The 13,543-nt window shown below is 46.3% G+C and overlaps 1 protein-coding gene across 1 annotated transcript in view; it reads left to right on the top strand.

Annotated features, from left to right (window-relative positions):
* The first annotated feature begins 662 nt into the window (after nucleotides 1–662).
* MAPK1 (mitogen-activated protein kinase 1) overlaps nucleotides 663–13,543 on the top strand; it is a 36,184-nt gene continuing 23,303 nt past the window's right edge. The window contains exon 1 of the mRNA XM_080559836.1: nucleotides 663–1,117. Within this exon, the coding sequence (XP_080415962.1) occupies nucleotides 975–1,117 (143 nt within the window). The 5' untranslated portion in view covers nucleotides 663–974. The remainder of the gene's footprint in view (nucleotides 1,118–13,543) is intronic.

Genomic DNA, 13,543 nt, shown 5'->3' with positions numbered 1-13,543 from the left:
GTGCAAATTCGTATTTGACTGAATTTTGGAAGGAATGGGAGAGAGCACAGCTCCAGCAGCACTGCTTAAATTAAGGAGCTGGGGCATTTCAGAGCGGGGCTGATTTTTGGCTTTAAAATCACTGTAAGACACGATGGTTACAGAACTGCAGAACAAAATCAGTGGAGTTCCCACCTCTGCTTAACTCTTGTAAACTTATGGCTCAGGGGAAGGCTGCTGTGGGAGAAGCGAGCCGTGAGGGAGCAGACGAGAGGCGGACGGTGGTTCGAGGAACCACGGCCAGCAGCGCCTTCACCTCCCAGCCCCAGCCGTGCCTGCGCGGGGAGCCGGCAGCAGCGAGCACAGCTCTGTGTAAACACAGCGCTAAGCAGCGCCTGCACAACCACGCACTGCGAGGGGGCGCCGCGACGGGCTCGCCCCTGCTGCCCCCGGGCCGGCCGCGCTGAGCCGCCCCCCGACCCCCGCCGCGGCCCGGGCTCCATTTCCTGCCCCGCCGCCCCCTCACGCCTCTAATGGCGGCGGGCCGCCCGCAGCGCCGCCGCGCCCACCACGTGACCCGCCCGCCGCGCCCCCTCCCCAGCGGCTGCGGTTACCGCAGTCCTCGGCCACGCCCCTCTCCTCTACCAGGCCCCGCCCCGTCCCCACCCAGCCCCGCCCCCTCCGCGCGAGGCCCCGCCTCCCGCTCCCCTCCCTCCCCTCCCTCCCCTCCCCCCCCCCCGCCCCGCTCGATGCGCGCGCGCGCGGCCGGCGGCGTCTCCTCAGAGCGGCCGCGGCGGGCACGGCGCTGACGGGGCCCGGGGACCGGCGGGCGCTGCTGCGGAGCGGGCGACGCCTCTCGTCCTCCCGGCCGCCCTCCTCTTCCTCCTCCTCCTGCTCGCTCCCCCCGTCCTCCCTCCCACCTCTCCTCCTCCTCCTCCTCCTCCTCCCGTCCCCCCCCTGCGCCCGGTGCCCGCGGTTCCCGGCGCGGACACAACATGGCGGCGGTGTCGGGGGCCGCGGCTGCGGGCGGCTCCGCCAACGCCGGGGGCCCGGAGATGGTGCGGGGCCAGGTGTTCGACGTGGGGCCGCGCTACACCAACCTCTCCTACATCGGCGAGGGGGCCTACGGCATGGTGTGGTGAGTGCCGGCGGCGCGGCCCGGCCCGGCGGGGCAGCGCCCGAGCCCTTCCCTCCCCTCCCTTCCCTTCGCCTCCTTCCCTTCCCTCACGGCCCGCCCTGGCCGCGGGGAGCGGCCCCGGGGCAGCCCCGCAGCCCTGCCCGGCCCCCCCGGCATCGCCCCGCCGCCTCCTCCCGCTCCCCGCCCGCCTGAGCGCGGCCGGGCCCGGCCCCGCGCTTCGCTTCCCGGCTCCGTGAGGGGACCGCGGCCGTGAGGGAGGGCGCGGGGTTGGGAGGGCCGGAGGGTGCCGCTGGGGTCCCGCACCTCGCCTTGTGCCCGTCCTGGGGCTGCCCGGCGGCCTGGTCCCCCCGGAAAAAGGGGTCTGGGCGTGCTGCCCCTGCCCGGCCCCTCGCAGGGAGCGTTGTGTGTTCCGCCCGGCCTGCCCGGGCGTTGTGTGCGGGCACCCGCGGGCAGGTGGAACCGCTCCTCGGCCCCTCTCGGGTATTTTATATCGCCAGGACTTGTGTTGAGTCCCGCTGACAAGCAACCGGGCGTTTGCTTCGGTTAACATCAGCCTTAGGGAGCTAAATGGATGAGCTGCCAAATTCTAAAGAACGGTGGTGAGATGGTGGTGGCTTTTTTTTTTTTTTTTTTTTTTAAGTAGCCTAGATGCGCTGGGGTGAGCTGAGATGCTGCTGCGAGATAGCGTAACTACTGATTGGGTGATGCCTGGCGTGCGCAGTGACCTCGCCTAGGGTTTCTCATTCCGTCTTCCTCAGTAGTTAAAGAAACTTGTTTTTGCAATAACTGAAGGGATTCAGATGGAAAACTTTTTCTGATGTTGCTCTACCAACTTTGTTCTAACACTGCTGCTGTTTTTTCGGCACGTTTTTTGAGGTGCTAAATGAGGTTTATGGGCCATGACTTTATGAAAGCTGTATCAGCATTAATTTCTCTCTCTGATGTTTAATCTTTTGTAAACCAGTACATTTCTTAACAAAGGCTCTTCACAGCCTTCAGCTATATGTTGCAGATTTTTATAGCTATAGGTTTTTGTATATAGTCACTGAATTGTGCTGGGCTATTGAGATGAAGTCATCCTGCCTTTCAGAATGGAAGCTTTCATCTAGGCCCGAGCTTAGCTGAGAGATAAGCCTCTGTTAGAAAGTTCTGAGTTGTGGCCTTCACTTTTCTGTTGTGGGAACAATCTCCAAGGTATTAATCAAAAATGCTGTTTACGGGGTAAAAATAACCTTATTACTGGTTTAGTGTTAGAAGTCACAACAACATGTCTAGTCCAAAACTTGCGTTGTTGAAGCTTGTGGTACAAATGTTGTTATTGTGTCCTTTATCACCCAAGCTAGCACAGCTAAGCCAGCGCAGATAACCTCGGTGCTAACTGCACTGGTTTACACTTGCAGTCTGATCTAGGAAAGTACGTGGGAGCTTTCGATATGTGTGCTGTGCACCGTCCCGTTCGTATCAACGGGGCGTTAGAAAGCGGTAACACAGGCATCGTGTGAAAGCTGAAGTATTTCACCACCGATCACAGATTGCAAGAAGCAGCATGATGGCAGTGGATGCCCTTTTTTGGCATCACTATGCTGGTGAGCAGATACAGGGAAAACGGGGTCACTTGCTTCCCCTCCAAATCATATGTTGCTCAGTTCTGGTACTGAAACCGTTTTTTCTCCCAAACTGCAGAAGGTTATCTGCAAGTTAAAAACTAACTGTAATAAATCGTGTCTGCTTTGGACACTGCATGTAGTTGTTTAAAAATACAAATCTCCAGTGTAGTTGAAATATGTATTTGGCTCTTGCATTTTCTCCTCTAGAGATACTAATTGGAAATACAAAATTTGGTGTGCTGTGCAAGACTATTGATCTTCTGCCTTGGGTGTGAAATGACAGGGAACAAAGTCTCAGTTTATGCTGTGTACTCAATAAGGAAAGTGTTGGATGCACATGTTCTAGCTAAATGCCATAGCAACTGTAATGTGCTGTAGTGCATAGCACACAAGCTACTATGATTAAGTAGCTTTACTTACAGATCAGCGGGGTATAGCTTGTGCAGATTAATGCTGCCTGCTGCTTACCTTGCTTTGATTGCTAATGCAGCGAGCATCTGCAGAAGCATCTCCCTTTGGGGTGGGGGGTGGTAGAGGGCAAGCTGTCAGGGTGCAGGTGGAGACATTTCCCACTAGTGTAAAATCCATTTAAATCTGTACACTTAAACGAAGGACAGCAAAGTAGGCCTTAATGGCTTTCTTTTAGACCTTCAGCTAATGTGTGTGACTGGGGAGATGCTCGTTACTTACAAGTGCATTGTGCTGTAAGGCACAAGGTGGAAAACAAGTGACTTAACTCTTAAAATCCTTCACTCTCTTCCTTGTTTTTCCTAACGTGCATATTTCTGGATTATCGAATTAGGGAGTTTATAACAAAATAAAAATACTTTAGTTGTATTACTGCAAAAAAGGGTAAATTAAGTATTCTTAGGATACTGCTGTTACAGTCAGCCTTCCATTTTGATTTTGCAGCACTGAATAATGTTTGACAAATACTGATCAAAACCTAAAATAACAGCACAGGAAACAGAGGGAAATGTTGACTGAATACACTGCACACAAACATTCTCTCATCTGGATTTGAAAACCCTTAAAGGCGTTCAAGGATTTATCTCCATTTTCTCCATTGCAGTCATTTTTAACCTAATTGGGTTTGCAGTTAAAAAAGAAATAAAAAACCTTAACAGAGCAATGCATTTACTGTTGTGCTGTGGTTGCAGTTTGTCAGCAGAACAGCATATTGTCAGGCAACCCCCCCACCTTAATGTCCTCCAGTTAAACTCTGCCAAAAATGTTCATCCTTTGGTGGAGGCTTGCATCTTACTCAGCACTTTTGCTGCTGGGGGTGAAGTGGTTAATTAGTGCATATCCATGTGAGCATCCCCTTCTGAACTGTTTTTTTTGCTTTCAGTGTTTTTGCATGTGGAACTAGGGAATGAGCGCAGTGCAAACCAAGCCTCAGCTGAAATCCTCAGCACTTTCTAGGACTGCAGGACATTCTTTGAGCAATTATTTAGTCATACTGTCATGTTTGTTGCTCAAAATTAATTTATCCGCATACATGCAAATGTGTTTATTTTTTTCTTTTTCTTTTCTTTTGCTTAAGAGTTGTTTTCAGGGGTTTAGGTGTGAAGTTCTTGTGACGTTCCCTTTCTTCCAGTGGTAGGGGATTATCGACCTGAGAGTCAGCTAGAAATGACTTTCAGACTGAAAGTTTCAGAACTAAAACACAAACTGTGAAAGGTTTCTGAAGCTGCTTCTTCCTCCCCATTTTTTTTCAAGGAGGCCTGTTAGCAGGCTGTATTTTAAACACACTGAAACAGTGATAAAAATGGGATTGTATAGAGCATTATATTTCCAGCGTGTATTGTTCTTCATCCGTTTGGCTGGTGGTAAGTTGGCAAGACGACCGCTTGACGGTTTAAAACAAGTCACTTCTGGAAAGAAATGGTTAATGGGAATGCGATAAGGATGTTCTGTTTTATGTTCTGGTTTTTGGAAGCCCTTTTTGTTATCAGGCTTATGTGAGCGCAAAGTGTTATCACTGCTCCAAATCCTGCATATAAATAATAAAGGTGAATGCAGTCAGAAGAAAATGGTCTTGAAGTTCAAATCTTGCCTTTCTCAACCTGAATTTTACTGTGTTGTGAGATGTGTTTAATATTTTCTTTCAAGACTGTCCAAATCAGACAAAAAGGTAGCATATGCCATCCCTCTGTGAGGGGCAGATTGGTGATTTGGGGGCGACCGCTTAGTGGCAAGGGGCAGCCTGAAATTTTTTTTGTGTATTAGTCCTTTGATCTGGAGAGGGTACACTGTAATGATGGAGCGAGGATGGCTTTGTGTCTTGTTTATAAGCACTTTTAGGGAGCGCAGGTTGCACATAGGTGTCGATACCTGTTAATTAGCGCGTTCTGGTCTGCGTGATAAGGCAGACAGAGCTGATACAAGTCCGCCAACCCTAATTCATCCTCGTTAGTGCAAGGATCAGAGTAGAGAATGAGGGAATGTAATTGGTGGCTGGTTATCAGCTTGTTCCCTCTGGGGAGAAGGCAGGTAAGCATTTCCCTTCAGTCACCCCAGCCTCCAGCGCTGGCTTAACCCGGAGACAAGAAGGACAAGAAGGAGCATTGGAGCTGCTCTGCTTGCTCACCCCAGTGGCACCACAGGCAGGCAGCAGGGCCGGGGCAGCAGCTGCTCGTTCTCTGCTCCTATCAGGGCTGTCTGGAAGGTTTATGGTGAGAGGTTGCAACTTCTCCTCTCTGCCCAAAGTAATGGGATACTGGCCTGAGAGTTGGAGAGTGCAGCTCAGGGACGCTTGCGTTTCATAAATGAATTCACGTTTTCTTAACGTGGCGTGGTTCAGCCCACAGAAACAGATAACTTGTGGGTTTTTTAGCACGATGTATTAAGGAAATAAGGCTTATGTGTTAGTAACTGCATGTGGTTGCGTCAGTCTGTCTCCTGCACCCCTACATACGGCTCGTAAACCTGCTGCCTGCCTTCCATTGAGTCTGACAGATGGTAGAGGTCTTAAAGATGGAAAGGTTCTTCATGTTTCTTAAACACTGGTATTTTGCTAGAGCTAAGAAATGCTGCATGCTGCTCTGCTGAGGAAGAGACCAGGTCAGGAGGTCACACGTGAGAAGAGCCATGCCAGATGCCCTGGTTTCATGGGTGGATCCGGTGGTAGCTCTCGTGGACAGAAACACATCCCTGCAGGACAGTGGGGTGGCGGCCTGGAAGAAGGGCTGGTGCTGCCAGTCGAGGTGTGCAGCTCAGCCCCAGCTGGAAACCAGTACTTGGCCAACAAAGTGATTTTTTTAAAAAAATGATGCTTTGTCATAGCTTTCAGCAGTGATCTAGAAAGGAAATTAACTGATCAATTTGATATTTAATAATATTTTGGCATCTTGATGTGGAATAGTTCACAGAATAGTGCAGGTTGGACGGGACTTCTTGAGGTCATTTAGTTCAACCTCCTGCTTAGAGCAGGGCCGACTTCAGAATCAGATCAAGCAGCTCAAGCTGTCTGCTCAGTGTTTCCAAAATCTCCAGGGATGGGAATTCCACAAGTTCTCTGGGCAACTCCTTGTGTTTAACCAACTGCCTGGTGAAACGTTTGCACTTATAAATGTGAGAATTTCCCTTGCTGCACCTTGTGACTATTGGTGTCTCTCCTTCTTACTTTCTAACCTCTGAGAAGAGTCTGGATCAGTTTTTCTCTGCAATATCCCTTTGTGTAGCTTAGGACAGCCCGCCACCTTCCCCCCTTCCCCTCCCTTCCTCCCTCCTTTTTTTTTTTTTTAAACCCAATTTCCTCATTTTTTTCTTGTATGTCATGTCCTTCAGCCCCTTTACATCCTAATGGTTTTCTGCTGGACTTGCTCCAGTACTGGGGGAGAGCGAAACGTGACGCAGTATTGCAGATGTGGCCTCAGCAGCGACCGCGTTCCTTGACCCGATGGCTGCCCGCCCTGGAGCAGCCCCGTGCGTGGTTAGCCTTGTGCTGAGCTGAAAGCACACACTACTAGTGGATGAAGCTGGATGTTGTCTTGCAAGAAAACACTTTTACTTGCACTTAAAGTGAAGTATTTTAGGAATTCTTCAAATAACATCTGAAAAAAAATTAACTGATTTTAATGATACTTAAGTTCTGATTTTCCACATTGCTCAAATGCAGTATGTGGTGGCACCAGTGTATTTTAGAATTACCTTTCTTTTTTTTAATATGTTGCAAAATGAAATTAACAGTGTTAGTGAAATGGAGCAATGTGTAGTTTGTTTCAGGTGATTTGTCTGTGTAAAAGCTAAATTTCCTTCATTGTTAGGTCAGTTATTAGAGTTTTTTGTTTCCGAACAAATCCCCTTTTCAGGAGGGAGCTAATTTTGGAATCACCGCATGGTTTGGGCAGGAAGGGACCTTAACGCCCACCTTCCCCAGCCCCCTGCCATGGCCAGGACACCTTCCACCACACCAGGTGTCCCAAAGGCCCGTCCAGCCTGGCCTTGGGCTCTTCAGGGATGGGGCAGCCACAGCTTCTCTGGGCAGCCTGTTGCAGAGCCTCACCACTCTCAGAGCGAACAATTTCTTCCTTATATCTAACCTAAACCCACCCTCTGCCTCTCCGTGGGGCTGGCAGGAAGGCTGCAGCAGGAACACGCTGCTGGGTTTGCGCAGAATGTCCCCAAAAGTCCGGTTCTTAGCACAGCTGTATGCTTGTCTTGCCTAGCAGTGCCTAAACTCGGAACGACCCAAGTTCTGTTACGGGAAAAGTCGCATCTCTTGGAAGCTATTCTTTTGTATTTTAACCGAATTTTCATGAGGGTGAAGTACTCGGAGGTGATTAGAATGCAAATGAGAGTTTTTGTTACACGGTAGAAAGTGTTCGTCTCTGTTGTGGGTATGTTTTAACTACCAACAACTTGCAATTAGGCTCACAGTTTATAATATGTAATTACTTCATTTTGCAGTTTTCCTTAAAATCAGCAGCTGTCACTGCAGTACCTTCTTGTTTGTTTGGAGGGCGGGTGGTTCCTCCGCCAAATATCGCCAGTGTGGGCTGAGTAAAATGGGAAGCTGTCCGAGCACCGCGGATCAGTACTCCCCAAACTGCTTCAGTCCCGAATTGGCCCAATGTTGTTGGTTTTTGGATGGTGCAAAGTACCGCAGGTGATATTCAGACTGACCTTTACATTGGATTTTTTCTGAGCGTTTCGTGATTGTGGAATACCTTGGTTTTACTTACGGTATCCAAGACATCTTCCTGCAGATACGCTGAACAAAACATAAAATGATATGTTTAAGGGGTAAGGGTTTACAGCCCGCGTGTCTTTTTAAAAAGATGGGGAAAAAAACATGCAAAAAAATGCACAGTAAGGTGTGAAGGGAAGTAATTTCTGGTAGTAGTGACATGCACACTCAGTGCTAGTGGTTTTGTGTTTTGTTTTGCAAATGGAGACTGAACTAACCATGGCAGGACAGCAAACACGAGCTTACTTTATTTAGTGCTTTGTGATACTTTCATTTCTGTGGGTTTAGGAAAACCTGTGCTTCTAGGTATGCACAGATGATTTTGAGTGCTTTTTTTTTTAAATACATATTTTTCTTGTTGCTTCTTTCTGGAGTGAAGTACTGTGAATTCCCTTCTGAAATTTTATAATATGTGGAATCAAATAATATTTCTGAAAAATAAAGTAATTGTGTGAATCTTGCATCTTTTTCCTTCTCCTCAAGCTGATTTTAGGGAGAGTATTTGGGATATAAGTCAAATTAGAACCTGATTAGGCAAAAGAGTAAACGCGGTTGGGGAATTTGTTGCTACTATCACCACTCCCAGCTGCTTGGTAGTGCCCTCCTCCTCTCTAGGAAGGAGGGGAAATATTTTTTGCAAATATTTATAGTGCCTGCTCTGCACTGGCTTTGTTGTTGTTGTTCTGGAGGCTCTGGCCCTGTTATGCAACTGACCTGTCTTCTCTCCGTGGCTGCTTTTTGCTGCATCTCTGTGAAGCTGTAAGTACGGATGAGGAAGTCGGCGCCTCACTGGCTGGCGTGTGGAGGCTGGGTTTTTATGACAGCCCTGGCTAGAAGCTGAAGCTGTGGTTTCCATGATTGACTTACGCTGATCTACGGCTGTGCTGCTTCTGAAGGGGCAGCCTTTCCTGCCCTGCCTCAGGTCATGGAATTCCTTCCTCCTCCCTTGTGCTGGTGCTTGCGCAGCTGCTGTGAGCAGTGTTCAAAACCTGATTTGGCTGAAAAGTTACTTTAAAAACAGCAACAACAACGACACACACACACAAAAAAACCAGCGAGTTGATGTGACAAATGCAAGGCCACGTGAGTGCCAGTGCTGGCACGGGAAGGGAACAGGAATACGCTGGTAAAGGACTGCTTTGCTCTTCCTATTCTTTAGCTACTTGGCTTGGAGGTGCTTCAGGTCTCTGATTTGGCACAAAGAAACAGCAAGAAAGGGGCAGGATTGTCAGGCACAAAGGGAAGAGTGAGCCACAGCGGCTCCTTTTAATTCCCTTTGCCTTTAGGTTGTCTGAGATGCTGTCAAGCTCTAACAGTTTTACCCAGAACTGATTCCCATGGAAATTGTTTTAATGTTATGTAAGGAGAACATTGGAACAGAGTATAGGTGCTTTCGGAATGGGGGGTTTGTTTCAGGGATAGCCAAAGGGCCTTCGAACAGAACAGTGAAGTTTGTGTAAATGTTAAATTTGGCTTAGATGCTATCAAAGGCAGTAATTGGTAGAAGAGAACCTGTACATCTAAAATGGGAGGAGAAGCAGGAAGGCAAAAAGTAGACAAAATAGCAAGGCGTGTGAGACTATTCAGTGCCTCCATTTTCTGAAGACCAACTTGAACTAAAGTGATATAAAGCAGCATGGACACACATCGTGATTTGAAGTCTCATGGTACGCAGCTAAATGCATAGAAAGAAAAATATGTATCAGGAGAAACAGGAAATTGAGAGAAGTGATGGGTTTCCTGGAGCAACTAAGATTCATCAGAACACCATGAAGTTAAACAACTGCTTTAATGAAACAGTACAGACAGAACGTTGGGTGAAATACAGCTAATATTTTTCTAATGGTAATGTTAAGGTGTAGTTCTGGAATTTCTGCTCTTCTAGCTTAATAGGTGGTAACAAAACACAGATCATCTGGTCTGCCACACCTTGGCTTACGAATTGACTGAGCTTCTGGCAAAAGTAATTTATTGAACAGACTCCATTTTGCAGGACTAGATACTTATTTTCAAAATCCTAGGAGTGAAATAAGGAATTAAACTATCAAGTCATTATTATGTGCATAGAAAATAGTTTTAAATTTTAATGCTTTGAAAGGTTCTGTCAGGTTTTACTTTTCAAATTCTGAAAAATAAATTTGTGCCTTTTTAGCTTAATGGAATTATTTGAATAGATGAATGAAAACAAATCTCTTCCAGGAGGTTACAGAAGTGCCTTAGGAATTTGTGAGGTGAAGGGCAATAACCTGTCCTAGGTCAGAAACTGCCAGAGTAAAACCTCTCAAGTGTAATTATTCACTTCTGTCATGGGGAGGGGTGGGGGGAGTTGGCATAATTGTGCCAGGAACCTCTAATGCTACGGTTGATACTGAAGGATGTAGGAAAGATGGGTGAGAAAGTAGATGGTAAAGCTGAAGGTAATGCAGTTATGTTGTAATCCAGCCAGCTGCAGAGGTTAACAAAAAGCATGACAGTGCAGTCTGTATTGATTGTGGGCACATCTCGCTACGCACTTGTGCTAAAATAAAGGACACTCTTAGAAATGAGATTCTTCTCCCCCTCTTTGGAGAAGACAAAAGCAGTCAATGTTATAATAAATATGAGTTAAAGTAGCTTGTTTAGGTCATCCTTTATAATAAAACATAAAAATTAGAACTTGGCCATTTTGCGATGAACAACGGACAAAAAGGGGGTAAGAACATGGGTCAATTCATGAGGAGTTTATGAAGTACGATGTTGCGTTGCAAAGGACTCATGCTAAAAGACTTAGATTTGTATTTTCTTAGCCCCAAACCAATAATTTATCCAGTGGCACTAGAATCCAGACAAATCAAAAGATGTTAAATAAAAGTTTTCCAGTAGCATGGCATTAGGAATGTTCACGTAAGGCCGAGCTAATGCTACTGGAAATTGGGTCACATTTACTAAATAGTTCTTTTAATGTTCTCTTGTTGCACAGTCTTTCTGTTCTGCATTGTTTTGTACCGTGAGATGCGAGAAAATGGGGAGAAATAGACGGTGACTTCCAGTGCCTGCTGACAGCCGTATGCTACAGCAGTGCGTGTTCTTTGGCTTTTCTTTCCTTGACAAAAAGACGACTTAAGATAAATCTGAGGTCATCCTGTTATTTATAACTTGAGGTAATTTTCCGATACTATAAATGGTGGAAAACTCAGCAATCAGGTAATTGTATAGCTACATTTAGAAGGACCCACTGTACGTTTCTTCGGGCTTACTCTTGAAAACTTTGTGTATTTCATAGTGGTATGAGGGGTGAGAAAAGGTCCATTTCTTAAACACTCAAACTTATGGCAATTCAGTGTATAATTCTTGTACCCAAACTTACTCTGAAGTATCTCAGTTTTGAATTCAAGTTTTTGGCATCTTCTGTCCTTATAGGCTGCTAGTGCTTAGGGGAGTTTCACAAAGACTGAGAAGACAGGTACAGCTGTTTTTTAATAATCAATGGGGAGTGCCTGTAGCATACTAACAGATAATTCAGAAGTGCTGAATTCCAGCATATTTGACTTTTTTTCCCTCTGTATAGGATGAGAAAGTATGAGATGCATGTGTTCTTAAAGCTGTATAATCTTTTTGTAGTTTGAAAAGCAGCTAGAGTGTCAAGGCTGGGATTTTTTTTCCCCAAGAATTTGATATTTAAGTAGTTCTCCATTTTCATGGATCTGTTAAATTTCCTCCATGATAGGAATTAAGAGTCTGTCAAACAAAATCTTTAGTGGAAGAAGGTAGAAGTATGCTAAGATACCCTTGTTTCTGTAGTTCGTCAGACTGATGCGTGGTGCAGAAGGAAAGAGTACTCTCTCCTTCCACTTTCATAGGAGAGGGATAATGACTCTTCTCAAAATTAAAGTGGTTAATTCTGATAATGAGACTTTTTATTTCTACTGTTCCTTTAAACATTCAAGATACATCACTGTCCATATTTCCTGTGAGAATTGGTGGGAATTCTTAAGATTTGGGGACAGAATCTGCAGAAACAGCTGTGAATCCTGGATTTACCACTGAGTATCGCCCATTTTTTTATGTAATGTGAAATAATTATACTTCTTGAATTCACAACTGAGAAGCCTGGGAAATGTTGCATTACTAAGATAATCTTTTAGAAAAAGCCAATAACTAAGATGAAAACTCTGAGGATAACTTGGTTGTTTTTTCATAGACTGAGGTGCACTGAAAGAAGGCAAATACACCTTGATGTAAATGTGCATGTTTCTTCTAAAAGCAAGTGCTGATTCTGTAAGGTAGTACTAAAAAAAAGTTGTAATGAATAACATGCTTATTTATTTTCAAAAATATTATGAATAAGTGGAACAAAGTGTCAAAGGCTTCTATTTAACCCTAGGTGTTTACAATTGGGGGACAAGAAGTGTATTCAATGTTATAAAAATGACACGTGCTTGGATGTCCTGAAACTTGGCTGCTTTTATCCTGTTTCTAGTCTTTGCTTTTGGATAAAGAATAATGTACGGTGGCTGCTCCATGTATTTTTTCATCTGAAATGAGGAACTAATTATTCTGAAGAATCTGATTGTTTACAACAAAAAACAAGCACAGAGCACCCAACCAGGCAGCCCCCTCCAGAAATCTACACCTCATAACGCTGCCTTCCCTTGCCCCTAGGAATCGTGGTGAGCAGCCTGTTACGGTACTGTTGGTTCACTACATCACAATATGGTGTTATTTTTCTTACAGCAGTCTTAAAAATAAGTTTAAGCTATTTGCATTGTAACTTGATAAATGTCAGCATGTTGTGGAAATATCTGCGATTGAGCTAAATGTAGACCGAATGAGAAGACTGAAGATCTTCACAGAGCAGTTTGTTTGGGAATTATTTTTTTCCTTCCCTCTCCTAGCTGCAAGCTACAAAATTCAGTATTTCAGAACAGTTCTTATCCCTGGGCATGCCCTTGGAATCTTGTTTCCACAGCAACATGAAGCTACTGATAAAACATCCTTTTTAAACTTCAAATCGGCCTTTTATTTAGGGCTGTAATTAGGACGTTTGCCGGTAGCATTGTGTGCGTAGTTTCTGCGTACGTACGCATATGCTGAGAGCAGCCTGCAGAACAGCCATAGGTGAACAATTCTGGAAGTGCTGGAGGAATAACCCTGGATGGGGTAAGCCTTCGGGCAGCATGGCAGGGATGTGTAATGAGGATGGAGGGAGCTGACGGAGTAGGCAGTTGTTTTTCAATGCTTGCGTGAAGAAACAGCCCTCTGTGGGATGCAGCTATTGCCAGGAGCTGGCTGCTTTCCTCACGGCAGCTGCAGCATGCTCTCACTTGTTCCAGCACTGCCCCGAAACGAGGCACGTGAAGAATAGAAATGGATGGGAGGATACGCAGCAGCCATTGTGGGTGCAAGGAGCTCAGCTTTGGCACTTGGCCTGTGCTGCGTGGTGAAAAGCTTTCCTCCCTTGAGAAGGAGCAAACGAGAGAGGGGCTGCGTGTCAGCCCTTCGTCTTGGCCTTTGCTTTGCCGCTCCCTGCCAGCTCCCCGGCTGCGGCCGCACACGCCTGGGTCATGTCTTTGGAGGCTGCTCCGCCCTGGGCTCTGCGAGCAGGAAGCTGGAGTCCGAGTCGTAAAGCGATAAGTCGCTGGCGTT

The sequence above is a fragment of the Anser brachyrhynchus genome (genome assembly GCF_964034855.1).
Source record: "Anser brachyrhynchus genome assembly, chromosome: 17".
Classification (NCBI taxonomy): Eukaryota; Metazoa; Chordata; class Aves; order Anseriformes; family Anatidae; genus Anser; species Anser brachyrhynchus.
Note: the sequence above shows the minus strand (reverse complement) of the source record. Positions and strands in the feature narration are given on the sequence as shown.